This window comes from Numida meleagris, chromosome 1 (genome assembly GCF_002078875.1).
Source record: "Numida meleagris isolate 19003 breed g44 Domestic line chromosome 1, NumMel1.0, whole genome shotgun sequence".
NCBI classification, from domain to species: Eukaryota; Metazoa; Chordata; class Aves; order Galliformes; family Numididae; genus Numida; species Numida meleagris.
In genome coordinates, this window is record NC_034409.1 from 4,091,201 (window position 1) to 4,114,536 (window position 23,336).

The window sequence follows — 23,336 nt, forward strand, 5'->3', positions numbered from 1 at the left end:
GATTTTGCTGTTTCGTGCAATGGATGGAAGTTTTTTTGGTTTGTTTTATTGTTGTTTGGTTGGTTTTTTTTGGACCAATCAATGGGAGATCTTCCCTGAAACGTCTCAAAAGTACCTTCCAAATATCCACCTTATTTTACCTACTGTTAAAAAGCAAAGTCACTCAGGAAATCTATTCACACAGAAGCCTGATGTTAGCTCACAGCCTTTCCCTTCAATATACTTCCTTGGAAATACAACTTCTCATTCACAGTCCCTGCTTCATTCTGCAATTACTCTCTTCCTCCCCTATCTTTGTTCCTCCAGCACAACTTGCATTAAATGTCAGGTCCAGAACCAATGGTTTTGTCACAGCACTGGCTGCAGCTTTATCTCACAGACTGTGATCAGAATTGTGAGCAGCAGAGGAAAAGCCATGGGATCTCAGCTACTCATCTTAATCTCTCTCTCTGAGCATCCTGAATGGAGTTTGAGTCCCACAGAAATATGCTTTCCTTGCAAGAAGTCAGGAGCCACAACAGAATTTGGTTCTGCAAACACTTCCAGATAAATCAGTCTATTACTGCAGCACTACTGCAAGAAGTCACCACTCTTAGCAGAAGTTGAAGCTTTTTGCTGTGCAAAGGGCTTGGGTTTTGATATAGATAAATGTAATCAAACACATTCTCTAAATAATATTGAAAAAAATATAAGTCTGCATGGGTTTGGACAGTCAAAGCCTTTTCTTTTTTTGTCACTACCACTGTTCACTGGAACAGACTGCCCAGAGAAGCTGGGGATGTCCCACCCCTGGAGGCATTCAAGGCCAGGTGGGATGGGGCCCTGAGCAACCCATTCTAGTGGACAGAGACACTGTCCAAAGCACAGGGTTTGAAACTGGTGATCTTTAAGGTCCCTTCCAACTCAAACCATCCTATGATCCTGTAATACCCACAGTGTAGCACGAACTGCCGCATTCCGAACTGACCACCATGTTCAAGTGATCTCCCTGCTGGGTAAGAAAAACTTCACGAGGGGACCTCAGGATGGACCAGGCTCTGAGCAACTTGATCTAGCTGTCGATGCCCCTGTTCACTGCAGGGGAGTTGGAGAAGACGGCCTTTAAAGGTCCCTTCCAACTGAAACAATTCTGATCCTCTGACCTGTGGTTCTACGGCCATACTTGCGGAGGTTGGCTGACTCCTCAACCCGGAGGACAGGGAGAAAGTCAGGCTGTGCTCTCTGCCTTGAAAACCCAAATGCACACCACAGTGGCAGGATGAAAGGAGACATTCTTTGATATTCGAACACCCTCCAAATAGGAAAACAGGTATCAGGAGAAAACAAGCAGATCCATGTACAGAAATGAACTAATATCAAGCTTGACTGAAAAAGTTGATTAAATTAGTTTAATTTGAAAGCCCAAACAACCCCTGAAGGAGGTTCTTTGTTTATTGCTTTTTACCAGCAGCATGAGTTACTGAAGAAGTACCACGCGGGTATGAAATATTTATTCATTAAATCTTTCATAAAGCTCCACACTATCAGTTTCACTCAGAATACATTTATAACTTGTCAAAGTCCACGAAAATCACTGCTTTTCTTTCCTCTCCATCTTCATCCCCCTCCAGACTGTTTATAAAAAGATTAGGCTTTCAGTTTTCATTGCAGTAAGCATGATCCTCAGCTCTGCTGTTGCTTGTACACCAGTTGCTGATTCTTTAATTATAACTGGATAGTCGCAGTTAAAATAATTCAGTCTTCCCATGCCATCCAAAAGGGATCACCGCATACACGCTGCAAACCACAATGCTGCTTTACGATGTTCCTGCTGTGAAAATGGCAATGGCATTCATTTATGAATACAAGCACTACAAAGTATCTAAAGGGAGCCTATGAGAAAGAAGGGGACAGACTCTTTAGCAGGATCTGCTGTGATAGGACAAGGGGAAATGGTTTCAAACTGAAACAGGGGAGATTTAGACTGGATGTAAGGAAGAAGTTTTTTTACAGTAAGAGCAGTGAGGCAGTGGAACAGGTTGCCCAGAGTTGTGGTGGATGCTCCGCCCCTGGAGATATTAAAGATCAGGCTGGTCAGTGCTCTGAGCACCCGATCGAGCTGTAGATGGTCCTGTTCAGTGCAGGGGAGTTAGATCAGATCATCTTTACGAGTCGCTTCCAACTCGAAGAATTCTACAATTCTAACTCATAGCAGTAAGTGGAGACAGAAGCCAGGACAGCAAGGAGACATGCGTGTGCAGACTCCCCTCCTAGGTGAGGCATGTACAGTTTGAGATGCAAGGAGCAGTGAAGCCTGCCCAGCTCAGCATCAGGCAGGTGACAGGTTGAGTAGGAAACTACCAAGGAAAGGCACAAATCTGTGCAGGAATTGCCTGACAAACCCACTAGCGTCAGGCAGAAAGTACTGACAGAAAACACCATTTATTTTCCATCAACCACAAGGACAGTGTATTATTTCCTCTTCCTTCTCCCAGACCCTGCCTGTCCCAGGACAGATGGTCCAACCAAGAAAGGGAACAGACATCAGAAAGAACATTCATTTTTCAGTGTGTCTAAGTCACTTGTTGCAAAATCTCACTCCGTTAGTTGAACCCCTTCTTGAACCCCTCCTTGGATGCCAGCCAACCTGCAGATTAAATCCATGCTCCAAGTTGGGCTCATAACACAGTAGAATAAACAGTGCTATAGTATCCTCAACTTTAGCCATAAAACTGTGTGATATCATCTTACTACAGTTTCACTGACTATACAGCTCAGACCAGTCCAGAAATAAGGACAGGGTATATTTAGAAGTACAAATGAAAGTGCTTTATAGAATTTGCACTGGGACTGTGCAGGGATAATTGCATCAATGAATCTATCACCTAAGCAATTGCACTCATACTTACTTAGTGCAAGCGTGGGCCAAGCCTATCTTCCCCATTATAATCCTGAATAAATTAAAAAAAAAACAAAACGGATGTGGGGCAGGCACTGTGGGCCCTGTGCAGTTCTAGGAGCCATAGCCACTATGTGCATCCCTGTCCCATTGGACCCACAGGCTGCCCAGTCAGGGCTGCTCCCGCTTCCCTTACTCTGTTTGTGAGAATACATAAATATAGATACAACATACACTGATGATGTTGGCCTTGGAAGCGAGGCTAGCTAGAAATATTTCTGCTGAAAAAGCTTCTTGCTGGAAAATTACGTTCTGATTGTAGTGTGTTCTTTTCTTGCCTTTAACAAAACAGAGCCTCCTTCATGTACCAACTTTGGTTTTTTGGCTGGAAACCTAAACCATCCCCTATGGCTCAGGTTTTTCAAACACCTGATCATCAGCAGGGCCCGAGTTCCCACCTACACATACCTAAACCACAGAATCATTGCAGAGCTAGGGCTGGGAGCCTGGCAGGTGCCTTCCTTAAGGACCTCTTCTACTGCACTCCCACAATACTTGACACATCGCCACAACCCAAAACTAAGGCCACAGCAGCACACATCTCAGTTCCCCTCAGTGTTTCTTTGTCAGAGTCTCATAACAGTAACACCAGAATAAAGCATTTACTCTCAAGACCACCTTACAAGCCAAGCAGCACCTTGTCCATACAAGGTTCTCCATGCAAGGTTCTCTTCAACGACACCTCTAGACCCAAAATGTCATATTAAAAAGAAAATCAAATTAAACGGGAAAAAAAAAAAAAAAAGGTTGACTTTGAGCCCAGAGGAGCTGGAGATGCTCAGAAGCAATGCATTTAATGAAATCTGTAACTCAAACAATTTGCAAGGCCTTTCCCACTGGCCATGCTGCACCATATTTGCACAGTAGCTCAATGTTTGCTCGTGTTCCCAAAAGACACATGGGGGACTATTACTCTCAGTTTACCCCAGAAGGGCCTCATTTGGCAATATTAAGTCTTTTGAAAGTAACTATAGCCAACACTATGTACAAAAGATCTGCGTTTCCACACAGTAGCAAAAAGGCCATTTCCATGGTAGTGAAAACATCATCCTGACAGTGTGCAGGAAATGCGCTAACTTTTGAATTTTCAAACCTCAGACTGAGCCATCTGAGTCACATCAAGAGAAGGAAGGAAAAACTCCCATGGATGCAGCAATGAAATATTTTCTTCTCGGGAGAGAGAACGAAGGGACCACATGGGGCCAGCGGGGAGATGCCGAGCCAAAATGTGCTCCAGTGATGTCCAGCTGCTTGAAGACCCAAAAGGCAATGGTGTCAACCGATGCACTCCCACTAGCACAAATTTCAACCCAAATCTTCAGCCAGGGATAGTGTTATATTTACCTTTCCTCCTTTCCTCCCTCCTGCCATCATTAGGAGAGCAAAGAAAAAAAAATGCTATTTTTTATATGCTCGTTAAGCATAATCTGCTAAATGTTCTATGGCAGTGCATAAAGCTGCCTACTATGCTAATAGAATATTTAATTGACATTTATTTGCTGACTAGTTATTTATGCTAACGTCACCCCTGCATAATTAATACTCTGCTGAAGTTGACTTGAAAAGCATACATAAAACACTGCACTAAGAGTCATTTGCAGTGTTTAAAATAAAGAAATCCTGCAATCTATTTACATTAGGTTAGTCTAAATTTGGTTTTGATGGAATAAGAGGATAAGGATTAAGCAAAAAAAAGTACATTTTTTAAAATCTATATACTACTTTAGAAATATCCGCAGTCCTTCACGGAACAACCTGCCAAAGAAGATTTCCGAGTTTCATTTTACTTGGCTCAAGGGCCCAGTTCTTAGCTGATGTAAAATAGCATAAGCACAGTGAATGCCCACTGATTTTCCCCAGCCTCAAGCTCTTAGGAAATAATATTTCAGGTGAGCCTTCAGTGAAAGAGCTGAAGCAGGGCCAGATCTGCTCTCAATTATACCAGTTGAAAAGCAAATTCATCTCAGATAATTCAGAGGAGGTAAGCCAACTCCTCACAAAGATAAAAGAAGTCCATCCTGCCCATCTGATCCTTCTACCTGCACTATAATCACTGAGCTGCAGGCATCGTTTATTTCCTCTGAGATTACCAGGGGAAACTTGGCTTCCATTTTTAAAAAAAAAAAAAAAACAACACCCATGATCACCTTTTCTCAGAGAAAAGCTCTGGAGGCCCTCACCTATTTTCAGGAACGTTATCTCAGTAGCACCTGAAGAACCCTATGGACAAGCTTTCCAAACATACATGATCTCTGAGAATGGAGTTAAAAGGCAAGGGACTGGGCTACATCACCACGACTCACAGCACTGCCCCAAGAAGAGCATTCTGTGCCCCAAGGGCTTCTTGGATGACATTCATTCCAAATCCCGAACCCATATGACTGCTCAAAGCTTGCACTTCTTTTCTTGCCTCACCATCCCACACCTTGTGCCCTGTACTGTCTCAATTCCATTCTTTTCCACTGTAGCCCAGACCTGGTCTTTGTTCTAACATTTATGTCCACCGCCTGAACTCTAGAAAAATGGAAAAGTTGTCTCAGAGTTAACTTTCCTAATCTATTCGTCTAGTCCACATTCTGCATGCTGCGCAATACCACAGACCATCTCATGTAAGTCTCGTCTATGTAAGTCCTCATGACACAAGTACTGACATGGCCAACCAGCCCTACTTCTCCCCTTGCTTTCACCAATGATCCCACTGAGCAGGATCCAGGTCTTTGATAGGCTCTGATAAAAGGCGTAAAAATAATTTTTTAAAAAAATTAAAAAGCCTGGACAGGTAAAATACTTTATACTCAGCACTCTTAATGGCATATTTTACCTGGTGAAGCTCAGCATCTTGCAAGAGGGATTAATTACATCCCAGGATCTGAGCTTCTGAGTTTTAATTCTGCTTACAATGGTACCGTGGAGGAGTTAAAATTACCTTAACTACCTGAAAGGAGGTTGTGGCAAGGTGGGGGTTGGCCTCTTCTTCCAGGTTAACAGTGACAGGATGTAAGGGAATGGACTTAAGTAGCACGAGGGGAAGTTCAGGTTGGATATTAGGAAAAATTTCTTCTCAGAAAGAGTGGTGAGGCTTTGGAACAGGCTGCCCAGAGAGATGGTGAAGTCACCATCCCTGGAGGTGCTCAAGAAACGTGGAGATGCGGCACTGAGGGACATGGCTTAGCGGGCACGGTCAGGGTGGGTCGATGGTTGGACTAGATGAGTGATCTCAAAGGTCTTTTCCAACCTTAATGATTCTGTGAAGCCTGCTTTCCTGTACGTACTCACAATTGCACTACCACTGTGATCACCAAATCCATGGCTAGATAGTGTTTTGAGGTTTCCTATCTGTGCTAGCTCATGGTAAAACCAGAACATAGACCAGGTTCTCTCCCTACCGCATTCCTGTATTCCTTTACATCTCAAGCCTCTTCCGCCTCCTGATTTACACTGTGAGCAGGCTCGGGATCACCATGTGGATTCACGCTCAGAAATGTTTTATTTGAATTTCCATCTGTCAATAACACTGAAGCAAAACCACTGCCACGATCACAAGTGTACACAATAATCGTGCTGTCCAGCATCTCTAGCACAACACAGAATGCATTAAGATAGTGCCAGGAGAGATTCAGCTCTGTTGGCTCAGCTGTAAACCTGCAATCTGTACAAAACCACCCAAGTGTCAATCAAAAGACATGCCTGCTCTGTGCATGTTTCACAATGAATAATTTAGCTACTATGTTTGTCAGGTTCTCCACGCGGCTCTTCTACACGATGGTAAATGTGTTCATGAACCCAACTGTCATCAACAAAGGAAAACAGCACATGGAAATAACAGGCTAAAGGAGGCGAGAGACCTGTTTTCCTTTCACAGTTAAGGGAATCACTACTACGGCAAAGTTTAGTTAGACTTAAATTTTTAATGCTCGATAGGTAAGAGATCTTACAGGATGAAAGATGCTGAAGAACAACCACCACAGCTCTGTACTGAGGAGGATGACATCTGGTAAGGCATATGAGGTGATGAAGGCTATCCCTTCTTCCATGCAGGCCAAACATAATAGGGCAATTTTAACCAAAGAATGGAAGGCCTATGTTACATCCCACAACTACAGCACAGAAGCCAAATGACATTCTGTTGCTCCATCCCAGCCACTGTCAATGAACTCTGAAGCACCTCCTCTTACGAACTGCTTCCCCATATGAATTTTATAGTTGCTGAGGGGCCCTGACAGAAAATATGTACATTTCATACTCGGCTCCATCAGGCAGAAGCTATCCATTGGTCTACACCACGGTTAATATGCAATAAAAAAGAAATCTCTGTCCCAGGACGTGACTTTAGAGCTGATCAGTGCCAAAGCTACAGACCATAAGGACAGCTTCACACTTGCCTCAGCTAGTTCATGAATAAACATTCAATCCATTCAAATGAGTTCTATATTAACTAATTTAAATAATTTTCATTTTGCTTTGAATGGTAAACAGATCTATTCTGCCAGGATATTTGAGTTTGCAATTCAAATTACACACCGATTTGTAATGAGAAAAATATAATTAATGGCAAAGCTTGAAGTAACTACAATTTTACTCCCCTGATTTCCTGAAGGGAAGGTGGTGGTGGAGGATAAAGCTTAAAGGCATGCATACACTCACACCATCTTTTCATATGTCAATACCATTTCCTGCAAACTGGAGCATCTGGCCCTCAGTCCAGTGCACTGCACCATAATGTCAGGAGAGGACATAACATGACATGACATTATACTTGCAGGCACCACGATGCAAAACTAGCGTCATCCAATAAACAATAATGTAACAGTCTGTAAACTAAATGACTTCCTTCTATTGGGATCATAAACAACAATTATTTGGCAGCTGCCCCTTAAAATCTCTGTATGTGCTGAACATTAAATCAAGCTCTATTGATTTGGTAAACGGAACCAGCCCCGTTTTTCATCTCTCTTTCATTTAATGAAATTCTTCATCCTATCACTCCGCACAGCGTTGTCTGGAATCACATTTACAAGAGTAGTGCCAATCAGTCCTATCTGATTACTAAGCAGAAACAAAGCATTGTCCCAGGGCTGGTATTCTGCCCACTAAGCCAGTCCTTAGCAGATCTGCTTTTTAAACTAGAGCCCTCAGATCCTGACAAGAAACAAATCTTAGTGACAGATAACTGGCCACACTGTTTGCCAACAGATCTTGCCAACACATACCCTCACTGTGATCAATATGCGCAGAATTGGGCCCTTAGAAAATGAGTCCATGCAACTTGGAGCTGGCTTTCCTTCCTTCAAAATGCCTGACAACAAAATAGTGTGCAAAGCTAAAACGGCAAAAAATCTCCATGGAGTTCGCAGAGAATGACAGTTTATTTTGTACCAATACCAGGCCTGATCCTGCAGGTTTCACCAGACAAAACTGTCAGGACTGCCGGGAAGTTCAGCTCATGAAGACCTACCTGTTCACTGACTGACAAAACAATTAAACACAGGATGAACTTCAGACATTTGCATACAATGAGGGCAATTCTCACATACAGCTTTCAAAAGCCCATCAGAGCCAAGCTCTTCCTACAGCACTCCTGAAAACCCAGCCTCTTCCTTGTACTGCCCTCATGGCAGCAACCATCTCTTGAAAGTCTACCTCTGACCGTGGGCTGAATGCCTCAGACAAACACCCAGACGAGATCTGTGGTTTATGAATGCATTTAGGACCTCCCTCTTTTCAAACCAAGAGAAATCCAGAAGGCTCAAATGCTCCCGGGCATTTTAGATGTCTCATTCCAAAAATAGAACTCGATCTTTTAAATGCTTAAATCTTACGGTAGAGAACGCAAATAAAAAACCAAACAAGCAAAAAACAACCACATGCCCAACAAAATAGTACCTATATTTGCCCAGACATAAGAGTCTGGCATACAGTTGTGTCACCTGGACGGAGAAGAAAGAAGGCAGGGCACATTTGCATTCACTCAAGCAAGACAGCTTACTTGAAGTAACCACAAACCAAAGAGCAGATTCCAACATTTTCATGAAAAGTAGTTGCCTCCAGCTATAAAACAATCGTTATTTTCTATTACACCAGTCGACGAAATCTTTCACCCCTTGAACCTGGCATTTTGAAATTTACTTTATGGCACTGTACACCTTTTCTGGTAACATTGATTATAATCCACATAATAAAAGGTACTTTAAGAGACCAATAAAATAAGAAAAAAAAAACGTAACTCTTCTCACATCAGCTTGATGTATTATTCCTAAGCCAACATATTTCTCAGCCATATTTGTCTTTAAGATTTTTTTAAGCAATCAATCCTCCATTTGTTCTAAAGACAGTCAGACCAGAACAAAAAGATAGCCATTTAGCTCAGTGTTCAGCAAACGCAAGGCAAGAGCGAGACCATTTCTGCTCTGTTTCAAAGACTGTATCTACGATCCAGTTTAGAGGGAACCAAGGCAACATCTACACCAGAAGTCACGCATGACACAAAAATAGCACATCCACTTCTTCAGTGGCCATGTGAACAGAAAGAATGACTTCAGAAGCAGAGCTCTTCAATGAGCCTTTTCTCAAACACATTCACGTGCTGGAGGCTGACCATTCAGCTCTTCTTCCCCTGACCCCAAAGAAACTGGATATATGGAGGGAATACACATGAGCAACAGTGACAAGGATGCCTCTGCTTGGAGCTACATAGAGGTAAGGATGCACAATTGTTCTGTTCCTGTATACAGACAGAAAAAAAAAAAACCCACCAAAAAAGAACCAAAAATCAAACATTCTTCTTACGCATTGAGAATCAGTTGAGGAACAAACATATTCTTAAAAAACTATACCACATGCCATAAATCTACAGTTCTCGCATCCAGCTTTTGCAAACCTAAAAGCTGAGGACTGGGACATACCCTAACCTATGATGATCAGATTTTGCCATCTTTACTCATCTGGGTCTACTCTTGGAATAAAAAGCTGCAAAAGTTTGGCAATGGAAAGTTTTAAACTTTCAGAGCAAAACACCTGAATGCACAGCCAACTTAAACTTGGGTGTAACCAAAATCAGATCTTGTTTATTTTACTTTAATCCCACTCTAAATTTGGTCCTTTCTTTCTAAAAGTACGAGACAACTTGCTTCCCCTCACTGGAAGTCATGGCTCAGCAATTCAGCAGTACATTTCCTTAAGACAGCCTCATCCATAAGCTTCTTCTGTTCCTATCACCAAGGTCAAAACACCTTTCCTGGAGAATGACTGGCAAACTGAATAACCCATTGATCTACAGAGACCTGACTCCAAGCTGTTATACAACAACTTCAGTGAAATTGTACCACTCAGCATCAGCTGAGTATCTGGAGTACTCGTTCCATATCAACTGGAAGCCTGGAGATTAACCATCAGCCCAATACTAGGGCACAACTCCAGCAAAACACATACAACTTACCATCTGGAGGCATCAGGACCTTGTTGTTCTGCGTACACCAGCCAACGGGGTGGAGGTCTGCTGTCATTACATCACACCAAAAATCTGCCCTCCGGTCATCCCCATAGCCACAGTAGCGAAGCAGTAAGAGTTGTCCGCAGGTTGTGATGATTGTAGCCACCCAGTATGTGTCTGGATTACTCTTGTTGGCCACTTCCAATTTCATCCCTGGCTGAAAACTGCTTTGGAGGCTGATTTCAACCTTACAAAATGAGAAAGGCACACTGTTACTTTTCCTTCTTTACAGGGAGATTCCCTGTCTAACTAAGTAAACTAACATTGCCATTAATGAGCAGATCTGGAATAAGACATTAGTTGATTGTGCTCCTTAACAGAATAGTGATAGCACAAGGAGGAACAGTTTTAAACTAAAAGAAGGGAGATTTAGTTTAGATGTTAGGAAGAAATTCTTACTTAGAGTGTGGTGAAGCACTGGAACAGGTTCCCCAGGGAAGCTGTGGATGCCCATACCTGGAGACATTCAAGACCAGGTTGCATGAGGCACTGCACAGCCTGATGTGGTGGGTGGCAACCAGCCCGTGGCAGGGGTTGGAACTGGGTGACAGTTAACATCCCTTCCAACCCGAACCATTCTGTTATTAACACAACCACCTCCTTCACAACCTATTTGTGCAGGACCATTCCAACTTCACTAGTACATACCCCATTATGCAAGGTCCCACATACGCCAAAGGGATCCATCAGCAGTGATAAGCTCAGGTGAACTAAATCTGAGAGAGGGATTGTAGCCATCTGAGCATCATAAATCTCAACGATGCCCAGGAGAAAGGTGGTGTAACTCAAGGGAGTTACACTTCCCTTTGGATAGCTCCATCAGGCAAATCCCAAGACACATGCAAGGTAGAACAGGCAGGCACTGAGCACCTCTGGGAGTTAGGTCCAGCTATTACAATTAGTCATATAACAACACTCGAACACCTCTTGAGGCTTGACAAGCAAAGGCTGAGTATTGTGCCAAGCAGACCAAGGAGAGTATTTCCACTAAATCTACACCCAGAATTTCAAGGCATACCCAATTTGCTCTCCTGGTATTCTCATAAAGAGGGTAGGATCCATGGCTGAGAGAAATAAAGGCCTTGGGTCACTGTTCTGCCATCTGATGGAGAAGTCACTTCTTTTTCTTTCAGAAGGTCACAAGTAACCAGTGGAGATGCCAGTGGATCTCTTCTATGACACTGCAGGGACTGCTGCAGACACATCGTAATGCATCTCCCAAGGGCCAGCAGGATGTCTCTAGCTACTGTTGATACACAAGAAGTGAATGCCAGTCCACCGGTTCAAAATACAGCTTTGTGTTCAGAAGTCCATCTAAAACATAGCTATGACTCCCTATGTAATTTTAAGGACAGATTCTTAAGGGTTTCCAAGTACTTTGTGTCCTACTGAAACCAGAGAGATTTTTAAATCTGGTTTAAGCCTGTCTCTGATTTAGTTCTCGCTTACAGAGAGGCAATAAAATGCCTCTTCTGCTCACAGAGATGTATTATGGTCTACATGGCCAACTTCAGGATGCCAAGTTGCAGAGAAAAAACAGAGCTCCTTGGTATGACCACTTCTCCCTTACCCCACTCCAGCTTAAAGCATGAGTGGTGTCCAGCCAAAGCCATACATTATTTGCAGATTACAACACTCCACATACTTTCAGTTGTGTGGGCACTTCCATCAGCATAAATGCTTGGATTGTGACTAGCAGAGGTTGGAAGAGACCTCTAGAGGTCATCTAAGATGGAGGAAGAACTGTGACGTTTACTAGTTTAGTCCTAAAATAGGATCTTGTGATGGTAAGGGTCTTCAAGAATAATCCAGGATACACGGTCATTTGTAGTTCTTCTCCGAGGTCTCACCAGGAATGAAGACCAAAGTGGAACACTGGAGGCAAGAGACTTGTAACTGGAAATCACACAAAGAAGGGGAATGAAAGGACTTGGTGAAGCACACAGCTCCCACCCGGATCCTCTATTTGAATCAAGAACCAGAGTTAACACCCTGGGACAAGATGTTATTTCCAGACAGCTACTGGACCAAGGATAAATAATACAATAAAACTTCACCACTGTTCTGTGATTCTCCAGTACAGAAAATTAGGATCCTTCATCTTGCAATACTCTACCTACATAAGTAAAATAGGTAATAGAGGCTGGTATGATTTATTTTTTTTTCAGTTGCAGGGACAGGTTTTTCATCACTGTCACTCTCTACCTCCTCAACACAAATCAAGATACCATCTCGAGGCAAAGGTGGTTTAACAGCATGAAGGCAGCCATCCAAATGGAGACTTATCTCAAAGCAGCAACAAATTCTTCAGGAAACTTTCCCTTCACTGCAGCACAACTATACCGCTCCCAAAGATTTCTGCCAGCAGCCAGACTCAATGTAAGGCAGATGAGAGCATGACAGCTAAAACACTTCTCTTCCTGACTGAGATACCCACATCCTCCAGAGCAGTCAGGTCACGTGAATGAAGCTGAAAGAAAAGGAGCTGGTGAGTCCTATTACCAGATGTAGCTGCTACCTGCAGCTGATGGGTCAGGGTGGAGGATGAATAGCACCATCCACACACGACTCACAGTTGAGAACAGAGAACCACCATGACTGGGCATGGCTTGATAGAGGTAAAGGCATCATAACATCTGAAAGAACAGTCCTTCGGTTGACTGAAAACAAGGTCCTGCAAAAATATACTGACTACACCACATGTGCATGCCTTTGATGACAATGAAGAACCTATGCACTAGTTTAAATTCTGTCTCAAGTCCTCATGTAAAGGCAGACTATGGCCAGCACACACATGGTCCAAATAGAAGACGTTAAACAACAGTTTGCAGATGGAAAAACTGGTCCATACAACAATATCCTTGATGGGCTCTGCTCCTTGACAGGCTCCTTCTTCAAAGCATGCTCCAGTCTTTTCCATCATTCAAAACTTCAGACACTCTGTATACTACTTCTGCTAACGTGGGCTGGAGCCACCACGTTGTATCAACCATGACATACGCAGGACTCTAACATTTGCATAAAACATATCCACCTAGGAAAGTTATCACCAATCCCAGTGCTTGGTTCCCACATTTCTGAGGCAGCATCTTCAGGAAGGAGGCTGAGAGATGGATTCCTATGGACCATGCTGGGCTCTAATGGTGAGCAATCCCTCTAGTCAGCAAATCATGCACTGAGAGGGCATCTTCAGAGAAATAATTCACTCTGGTGAGATGAATCTCTAAGAGCTGGGAAGGATAGCAATAAATTAAGAAGAAAAAAAAAAAGATGAGTATGAATGAAGCCTCGTAAATGATACTTGAACCCAGTGGTGTAGACACAGTGCTCTGAGTGCACAGAGCTGATGGCACTTAACAGCAGCAAGAGGGCCAGTAGCTGCATGGACAACAGGCAGTACTCAGCCTTCTTCTCATGCAGATCGTCACAGAAGGTCAAATTCTCCACAGAATGGTCAGATTCTATTTCAGTTGTTCAGGAAAACGAGAAGAGGGAACACACTCAATACTACCAAGGCAGACGAAGTACATACATGTTTGAAGGAGGTGTGGGGAGCAGCACTGGCTCCTGTTTCCTCCAGGAACTCATCCCAGTTGAAGTCTGCATCCTCAATGCTGGAGCCCTCATCTGTTCAAAAGGAAAAAAAAAAAAAGTAGTAGAAAGAAAGCAAAACAGCCCAAAATACAGCCAAAGAAGGCAAAAGTTGTGTCAAATAGTTCAGGGAAAAAAATAGCAACTGATTCGAACACCAACATGAGAGAAAACAGAAAGCTTCCTTGAAGATTTGTTCTTAGCCAGCTTGACTGGCTCTAAAAACACTTTCAGCAGGCTTTGGGACTTCAGCAGCCAACACTGTGAGACCAGAACTGACCCTGCAATCATCGCAACAGGGGAACAAACTCGTCAGACTGCAACAGGGTCTGCTACAGGAGCTGGTTGTCAGTCCGCTATCACAGGAATGCAGTGGCCATGCCCATCTCCCAGCCTTGGGGTCCCCCAGACTGCTAATTGCAGTAGTGTACTGGTGATAACAACAGACGTTGCTCTTGCTAGCCAAGCAGCCTGCAGAACAAGCAACCCAGCCCTTGGGGCTGAGGAGCCACAGTTTCAGCTCTGCCACTCTATTTCTCGCTGCTCAGCCTTCCTCCGCTCTCCAGCAGCCAAGAACCCCCAATGGGATCCTTCCACCAGCACTGAAGCTCCTTTTCCAAATCCCCCCAAGTCCCCAGGCCACTGCTGCACTCTTGTGCCCGCATTTATCCTTGCCCCATTTCAGATTTGGGGCTCTGCATCACGCCTCCCCCACCCACACCAATGCTCCCTCATAATCCTTCTTTCCCTACAGGGAAGGAGTTGACATGACTACTTTCTCTTTTTTTTTTTTTTAATATATATATATATCCCCACTGAGCAGAGCAGAGTTGAGGCCTGGAACCATCACTGAAACACACGCAGCAATAATTAAAAATAAACTGTCTTTCACTTAGAGAAAATCAGCCATATCTGATTGTTTCCATTTTGTTCCCGGGCAATCTCACAAACTGAGTTAAGTCCCCAGAGCAAAAATATTTACAGTCTAGCAATGAGCTCTTTGCAATAAGCATTTATCAAGGAAAACTGCACAAGACCCTTACCTGCCCAAACATTTATCAGCGTGGTCATGATGTAATTAAAGTGACTCATGACAAACTGAATTAAGGAACCTCCCCAGATAGTTTTATGAAGAAAATGGGAGGGTTAATTTATTGCAATTGTTGCTACAGGTCTCCAGTTTTCAAGACTAGAAAATTATACTGTGTAATGGGAATCTCTCATCGTTAAAAGAGGAAGAAATAGGCTTTATTTGCAGACATATGTATGCGGAGGGGAAAAAAACGTCTCAGAGGAGGGTTTTTGAGACAGAGTTGGAAGAGGGTAAAGATTTGTCTGGGAGTTCAAAGAGGAGCACTGAGCTGTCATCACCGTTAAACACTGCAAACTGCTGCATCAAGCCCAAGGTCTGGCTCCTTACCACCAACTCAATTAACCTGCTTAAATATGGAGATTTAAATCAACTCTTACTCCCATGTAAGGAAGCTAGCAGACAGCTACCTCTCTGCTACCACAGGGATGCAATGGCCACGCTCATGCTACTCGACTGGACAATAACCCAAGCCCACAATAACAATCTGAAAACATATAAATTCAGCGTAGGCTAAGTTTGCTCTGTTTAGGTCATCCTTTGCAAAAAAATAAAAATAAAAATAATTAAAAAAAAAGAACTCCAGGCACAAAAACTGTTCATTCTTGGCTGAAAGACAAGAATAGCTTAGCCAAAAGTAGGAACTTAGTGCACAAATTGCTAAGACTTTGCTATACCATGCAGGCAAGCAACTTTGATGATCAGGCAAAACTTCAACCTCAAAATCTGCAACCCTGTGGAATTAACGTTTCAGAGAAGAATCACGTTCAGAGATTTAAAGGGTTAAAATTTTTTTTAAAAGTGCATGCGAGTCCATGAGTATATAGGCAGATATGGTTATCCATCAGAGGCTTAGAATTATTCCTATGTTTAAGCAATTTCCTAATCTGGGCACCGGCAATCCCTGTCCTACTATAAGACAGTAACTTCTGATGTGAAAAGCAAAGGGCAAAAAGCTAAAAGCACATCCCCTCTGCCTGGCTGTTCCCTGTTCTGTCATCTGTTTGCGCTTCTGGTGCTGGGATGGGTTGCTCAACAACCCCAAGGTCATCTCCACCTGAATATATCCCCCAGGTCTTTCCCCTCTGCTCAGCTATTTCTGTTTCAAGGCACAAGACACTTCGCTCAGCCCACAATTCTCTCTGTATGTTCTCAGTTCTCATTCCTTCTTCTTGCTCCAGCTTTCGTGGTTAGTCCGTGCACGTTTCTCCTTCTCTCCACCCTTCCTCAGCATTTTTATGGGAAGGAGTAATGCCATAGAATCACTTGAGTTGGAAGGGTCTACTAAAGGCCTTCTAGTCCAATTCCCCTGCCACGATCAGAGACATCTAGAGCTAGATCAGGGTGCTCAGAGCCCCATCCAGCAGCCTGACCTTGAACGTGTCCAAGGACAGGAAATCCACCATCTCTCCACGCAACCTAATTTCCACTGAGTGGTAGAAGGACTTTTAAGCAGTTCAGTGTATATCACCCATGCAAGGAGCAGTATCTCCAGGGAGAAAGGATTTGGCAACACTAAGTTAATTACATTAGCATTAAAGACGCTAGGTAGGGATGCAACAAGTCTTCCTGTCTTTCCTAATGTTAGTGCCCATGACCTACTCCGCTATGCACCAACCCAGAGCCACCGGCCCCACTGTTCCCACAGCCTTGCCAACAGGTTCATTCACATGCAGCCCAACAGAACTCCCAAAAGCAGTTGTTTTAATAACCACCCTGATCTCTCCTTTCTAAAGCCAAATAGGGAGGTTCAGGATGCCAGGGGGAAGCATTACGACTATTCCTTCCACAGCAATGTGAGCTACAGCCTTCCCTCCCTGTCAATTCATTTCTCTCTGACACATCAGCAGTCTGACTCCTCTACAGTGTTTTATCTGCAGACTTTATCAGGAAATTACTTTTACAAGGTCTGTAAAAATAATGTTGGAGTACTCATTTATCATGGCATCAGTGCTTTATTTTGCCTCATTTTATCACCAAAGATTGTGAAGCGAACGTAAGCTTCCAAATCTGTTTTTAAATGGATTTTGCTCCCTTCTAGAAACCTGGCAGGGGGAGATCCTGAGCAGACTCAGGGTGGCCCAGGGTCAGAGCAGCCCAAGGTACTTTGGGTGTACACTCCTACTTACATCCACACCTACAGTAGTGGGAATGCACACAAATCATCTTGCTCATTGCAAAACCCCTACTGAAGAGGAACACAGGACACCCTTTTTCCAGCCTCCCTCGAGTATCTGGACATCCCGAATCAAAAGGCAAAGTCTCTCTTAATATACAAAGACAACTGCGCCCACTCAGGAAGCGATGATCCCAAAGGCGATCTGTTCGTCAGTCCTCAAGCCACACGCTCCTACAACAAAGTCCTGGTTCTGCTGGAGAGACACAAAGCCCCAGGTGCCAGCATTTCACAGAGCTCCCTCCGAGATGACAAATTTGGCACTAGGCCTGTTTTACATATCAGCTCCCTTTCCAATTATTGGTGCTTAGGCTCAGTGCTCTTTTTTAATGAAAGAGTCAAGGCTGGCTAGCCTACAATACGGTGATGTATAAACAAGCCTAGGATGGCAAATAAAATCAACAAGTCATTATCTCTGAGCCTCTGAATGGCTTTAAAGTGCTCTGCAGTCCTTCATGCATTGACACTATAAAAATGCAACTATTCCAGCTGTTATCAGCCTCACAGGATGAGATAAAAGACCCAAAACCTGTGGCTACAGAAGCTTAGATTTTTCCCAGGCTTACCTGAAGGAGAACATCTGTGGAAATTACAGTATTTGTGGAAATTGCTAAGCTATCTTATTTACAGGCACATAAATATATTCATGACTTTGTTCACTCACAAAGAACTGAAAGGCAAAATGATTTAGGATTAACACACCAGGTGAGCGCTTGGGGTAAGGGGGAAATCCTGATCAACAACAAGCCTCCTGCGTGGCCTTGAGAGAGTCACCAAGACACATATTCTCAAAGACATTCAGGGTCCACATGCCAGTTTCAAACCCGATGCCTATAACTGATCACCTGCACCTCACCTTAGAGGCTCCGACATATCTCCCATGGATATAAATGGATCCAGTGGTGACTAGATGAGGCTGCCCAAACTGGAAATGCCATCTCAAGACAAGGATCCACCTCATACAGACAACCAGGATCCAGATGTTCCTTTCTGTTCCAGCCAGGTGATTCCTCAACCCAAAGACAACTCAGCACTGATATTAAAACGGGATGACTTGTTTTATAGAGATACAACTCTCTTTAATGGTGATAATGGCATAGACCTGTATGATGGGAAGGTCAGGTTGGGTGTTTGGGAACGGTTCTTCACTGACAGGGTGGTCAAGCCCTGGAACAAGCTCCCCAGGGCAGTGGGCATGGCCACAACTGCCAGAGTTCCAGAAGCGTTCGGACATTTTCAGATATAGGGCTTGAACTGGAGCCAGCAGTTGGACTATATGATCCTTATGGGTCTCTTCCAACTTGGGATATTCTATGATGACTTTTTTTTTTCTTAAGTGTTATAAGGCACTACAGTTCCATATTCAGCTGCTTAACTCTAGATGATCCTCAGCTCTCTACGTGTCACCCCTCGGAAGAGAATCTCTTCGATGTCTATAGCAGAGCCCAGGATAACTATTATGTTCTTAAATAAAGTTCTCTTAGGTGGGATGAATCAGGGTTTCTTAACACACACAATTTCAGGGGTGCTCAGTGAGAAAAAGTGAGAAGCGGACCAAAAACGAAGCTTTGCAAACAACTTGAACATAACGTGGAATCATAGAATTGTTTGGGTTGGAAGGCACCTTAAGGATCATCTAGTTGCAACCTCCTGACATGGGCAGGGACACCTTCCAGCACAGCACAGCACCACACCATCTGAGAGAAGAGATGCAAAGGACACTGAAGCCAAAGCATGCCGTTTTAAAGCATTCACCCCAACACTGCTACCACTGAATTTACGGAGTTGGATCAGTGATTCACCCCTGGTGAAAGGGCCTATTTCTATGGAAGCAGACTTCAGGCAGCCCTTTAGCATGCTTACACGCAAGAGCAGACTCTCATTTGCCATTACATCTCAGGATCCTTTTGTGAAGAACCGCTCTTACAGAAATGCACAAGATTTCTGGAAAAGCATTCAGGCACATGAGCAACAACATCATTATCACAATGCAAAAATGAGATGTCTTGTACAGACTAACTGACAGGGGCTCAGCTTTGTGCTCCACACCTTCCTCATCTAAGCTTTCCTGTGTAAACACAGAATAAGTGTGAAGTTACTGAGCCAATTTTACCTAGCAAATCCTTATCTTTCAGTGCCTATCCCAGAGCACTGCAGATGTCCAGTCATACTCATGTGCATAAGGACAACAAGCAACCAGCTCTCTGCTGGCTGGAATAACATTTGTGATGCCCTCTCATCTGAAGTAATAAAAAACATAATCTGAAGGATTGAGGATAAAGGTCAAAACAAAGGAGAAATACTGTAATTTCTGAACACTCATTTCCTTTCTTTAATCAAAAGAGAGTAAAATAAAATAAAGAGCATGTGGGCAGACACAAAGAGCACAATATGTTGCCCTGGGAAAGGTTTTCCACTGCTTTTTATTTAAAGTAGCTACTATATACCACAGAAAAGCTCCAAAGAGAAGTCAAGATTTCCCCAAATCATCAATCATGGATCCACTTGAGCACTCCACAATATGGGACACGCAGCCTTGCCCAATCCACAAGACTCAAAAAATGGCCATCAAGCCATCCAACTCTAATGCCACCGAGTAAACGGCTGTCACTTTCCCTAAAGCAGTCAGCTGGAAGGCTGTGACCACGTAGGAAACCTACAAGAGCAAAGGAGAGCTCACCTGAATCAAACTGTTCCCCATCACCATTGGCCAGGCCCTGCCCCTTCTCTGGGGATAGATGCTGGGTCTCTTGCATGGTAGCGATGAAAGACGCTCTTGTGTCCATGGTTCAGAGAAAGAGTCCTTTCCTTCCTAATTCATCCTGCAGCAGAGAGTTCCTAGAGCACAAACTGAATGAAAAAGAAACAATGAGTGATTTGTTCTACTTACACCAACACTCAGCCACTCCTAGTAGGTTTCACGTTATAATATTTGATCATAGCACTTCAATCTTGCTCTCTCTTCCAAAGTGAAGCCGCTGTTGGATGAAACACCATAACAGAGGATATTGCCTCTTAGTGGCAATAGTATCATAAGATATCACACATTTTACCAATATTATTTCATACTACATTATATCACAATAATAACAACAGAGAGATGACAATGTGGTAATAACATTCACCATATTCAACACAAAGGATTCACATCCCAAAGTTCAAACCAGAGCCCTGTGCTGCCAGCTGAGAGATACGGACAAGCTGATAAAGCTGCACGATCCTTGACAAAAAAGATGTCCAAGAAAGGCCAACTCAGACACCTTCCAAGCCCAGCCTTCAGCTTCCAACATAGCTCACACAACGTTAGCAATCAAAATACCACCTTTCAGAAATATTTTGCAGGTTTCTAAAGGAGAATACTTGGGAGAGACTGGAAAAACTCTAGAAAATAAAGTTCAGCATTCATAATGTAGATATTGAAATAAAACAGTGCTTTTTGAAGGCAAATTTAAGGGAACTGCACCATTTAGTGCCATCTAGGGTAGAAAATATTAACTCAAGTATAGATCGGGTTGTGAAGGCAGAGGAGATAAAACCACAAAGATTAAAAAAAAAGTGTGAGAAAGGGAATACAAGACTGACTCAATCCTGAATCAGACATCCAACTGAGAACTACATTTCTAGCAAGAGTAAGCTATCAGACAAGCAATACCCAGAGACACACATTTAAAGTAGATTTTTAAAAAGTGAACTTTTCAGTAAAACTCACTGAGATGATGATGAACTACAAGGTGTCAAGGGAGGATTGAAAAAGAGAAAGTGAGAGCTCAGGTTATGGGCACAGAGGGAACCAGCTATTCATACAAGATATGCTGCAGAGAAGACAGATGGTGAGGAAGGCGTGTCCCCAGAACATAGGATACAGAGGACTGGTTCTGCTTATCAGTGGATGCCTCCGAGACTCGCATGACAGAGAGGACTATGCTGGCAGCACCAACACCAAATGCTCTGCAAGAAGCGTGTAAAAGTATTATGGGATTTTTTTCAACTTTTACTACTCAGGAAGATAATCAGGAAGACCAAATATGGTGGTCATAGAGCAGAAAGAGGGAGAGTGCTTTGTCATAGATTTTTCGTTCTCAGTTTTTAAGGTAGTTCCAAAGAAAAATGTGAGGGAAAAGCAGGCACATGGGAAGTTACAGAAGGAACTGAAAGAGATAAGGAACATATAAAGTGTAAGGGTGATTTCTATTCACTGAGTCACGACAGAACTGTCTGCTGTAGTGATCACATCAGCACTGTTGTGATGGCAATTAATCTGTGCTAAAACCACGCACACTTCACAAAGCATCACTGGTAGAAGCAAACTACCCTTCAAGGTGGTACAACACTCAACAGAAGATGGTTTGAGCAAAGTTAGACCTCCATCAGTGGTTTGTGTTTCTCACTCCCAAAGTACCTTCTAATAACGTAAATATGTACATACATATGTACTGTTTTTTTCAAAGAGATGGTAATTTGATTCAGTGCAGTATATTTGCAAACTGCTCAGTATACTTGGAACACGCAGTAAATAATAATGATCGCTATCCCACTGCAATGGACACTACACCACTTCACCTTTATTCTTTGTTGACGTGAGACGTGCTAATGAATTAAGTGTATCATATACTATGAGTACTTTGAGTGCAGCTAACCTAATAAGATATCACTCATCCTCAGTGTATATTAACTTTCAATTAACTATGAAACTAGAAGCAATCAGTCTATTGTAAGTCAAAAAACACATCCTTCAGTAGAGAACACTTCAATAAACATCATTAATAATAAATTGGTTAAGTATCAGGATTTTACATCAAGCTTCTTAAATGTAAGAGGAGTAGAAGTGTCAGCTGAAGCTAAGTTTTGGGTAGATTCAGCAGTTTTCATTTCTGTCTAGGATCAAACAGCAATGAAAGGTAATCTGGGTCTACTGAAAAAGAATTTTAAAGGACAGAGAGAGATCAATTTAAGCACAACAATCTATCATCTTAAACAAAACTCAGGGGTAACAATACAAATACTGAGAGGAAAGATAAGCTACTTGGTATCTTAGTTAAACCTCATAACGTTCCCATGATTCTGACTGGGTAAAGTCATAAACTGATAGAAAGATGAAGATGACCATTTAAACAACGATAGTATTTGCCATTTCTTACGCAGCTCAGCCCCAAATCTGCCAAAGGGCCCGTTCCCCTGAGTCTGGGAATTTCCTACCAGAAATGGGAAATAGATGGGAAAATCAGCAGGAACCTGCCCAAGTGGCTGCCACTTGGCTGAGATCAATCCTCCACAGCCACGTCTGGGACTGAGCTCAAGTCCACTAGATTGAAAGGGAGAAACGCACCATCTCCTAGCCAGATCCGGCAACGTCATCATCATTTTTGTGTGGTTTAATTCCACTTCAACAGATTTTCTATTTTAGCTATGGACAACTCTGTTTTGAGCTACGTATCTTCTTATGTTGGGAATATCTACTTCACAGTTTATGGTAAGAAAGCACTTACGTATCTTCCCAATACAATATGACAAGACGACCAAACTCCTATGCAAACATAAGCTTCCAGATAACTGAGCCTCCTGTTGATATAACTGACTAGCAAAGAAAGCTGACATAACAAGAGAAAAACTAATACCCTATTAATTGCTGCTAATTACCACTTCAAACAAAGTCTCCAGCCATATTGTTAACAGCAGCATGCTGACTGGCCTGCATCAACAACACTAAACAAGCAACGCACAGTGCCATTCCCTGATTTCTGTATGTCTGAAAGAAATGTGCATCTCAAATTAAGGACCATGAGCCACGTGGCCAGCCTGTCAACCAGGGATTGGGAAAAGGCAGCAAAAAATGCTGAAGGTGACACTACATCAAGCAGCAACAAAAAGAAATGGATTATGAAATGCAATTGAAAGAGAGAGGAAAAAAATCCCCTGCTTTCAGATCCCTTGTTCATTTGGTGGTTCAAACCAGTCTGATGCTTCCCCCATGCAGCTCCCATTCCCCTGGTACTTAATTCACATCCAGACTTTTAATTCACAGGCGGAAAAAGGCAGCCAATATAAAAAAGAA

The 23,336-nt window shown here is 43.0% G+C and overlaps 1 protein-coding gene across 2 annotated transcripts in view; it reads right to left on the bottom strand.

Moving 5' to 3' along the window:
• Nucleotides 1-23,336, bottom strand: part of SFMBT2 (Scm-like with four mbt domains 2) — a 115,513-nt gene that overhangs the window by 82,800 nt on the left and 9,377 nt on the right. For both annotated transcript variants that reach the window (XM_021384338.1, XM_021384337.1), the window contains exons 2-4: nt 19,965-20,134; nt 13,960-14,054; nt 10,374-10,614 (exon numbers count right to left, since the gene is read on the bottom strand). In XM_021384338.1, the coding sequence (XP_021240013.1) occupies nt 10,374-10,614; nt 13,960-14,054; nt 19,965-20,070 (442 nt within the window). In that variant the 5' untranslated portion in view covers nt 20,071-20,134. The remainder of the gene's footprint in view (nt 1-10,373; nt 10,615-13,959; nt 14,055-19,964; nt 20,135-23,336) is intronic.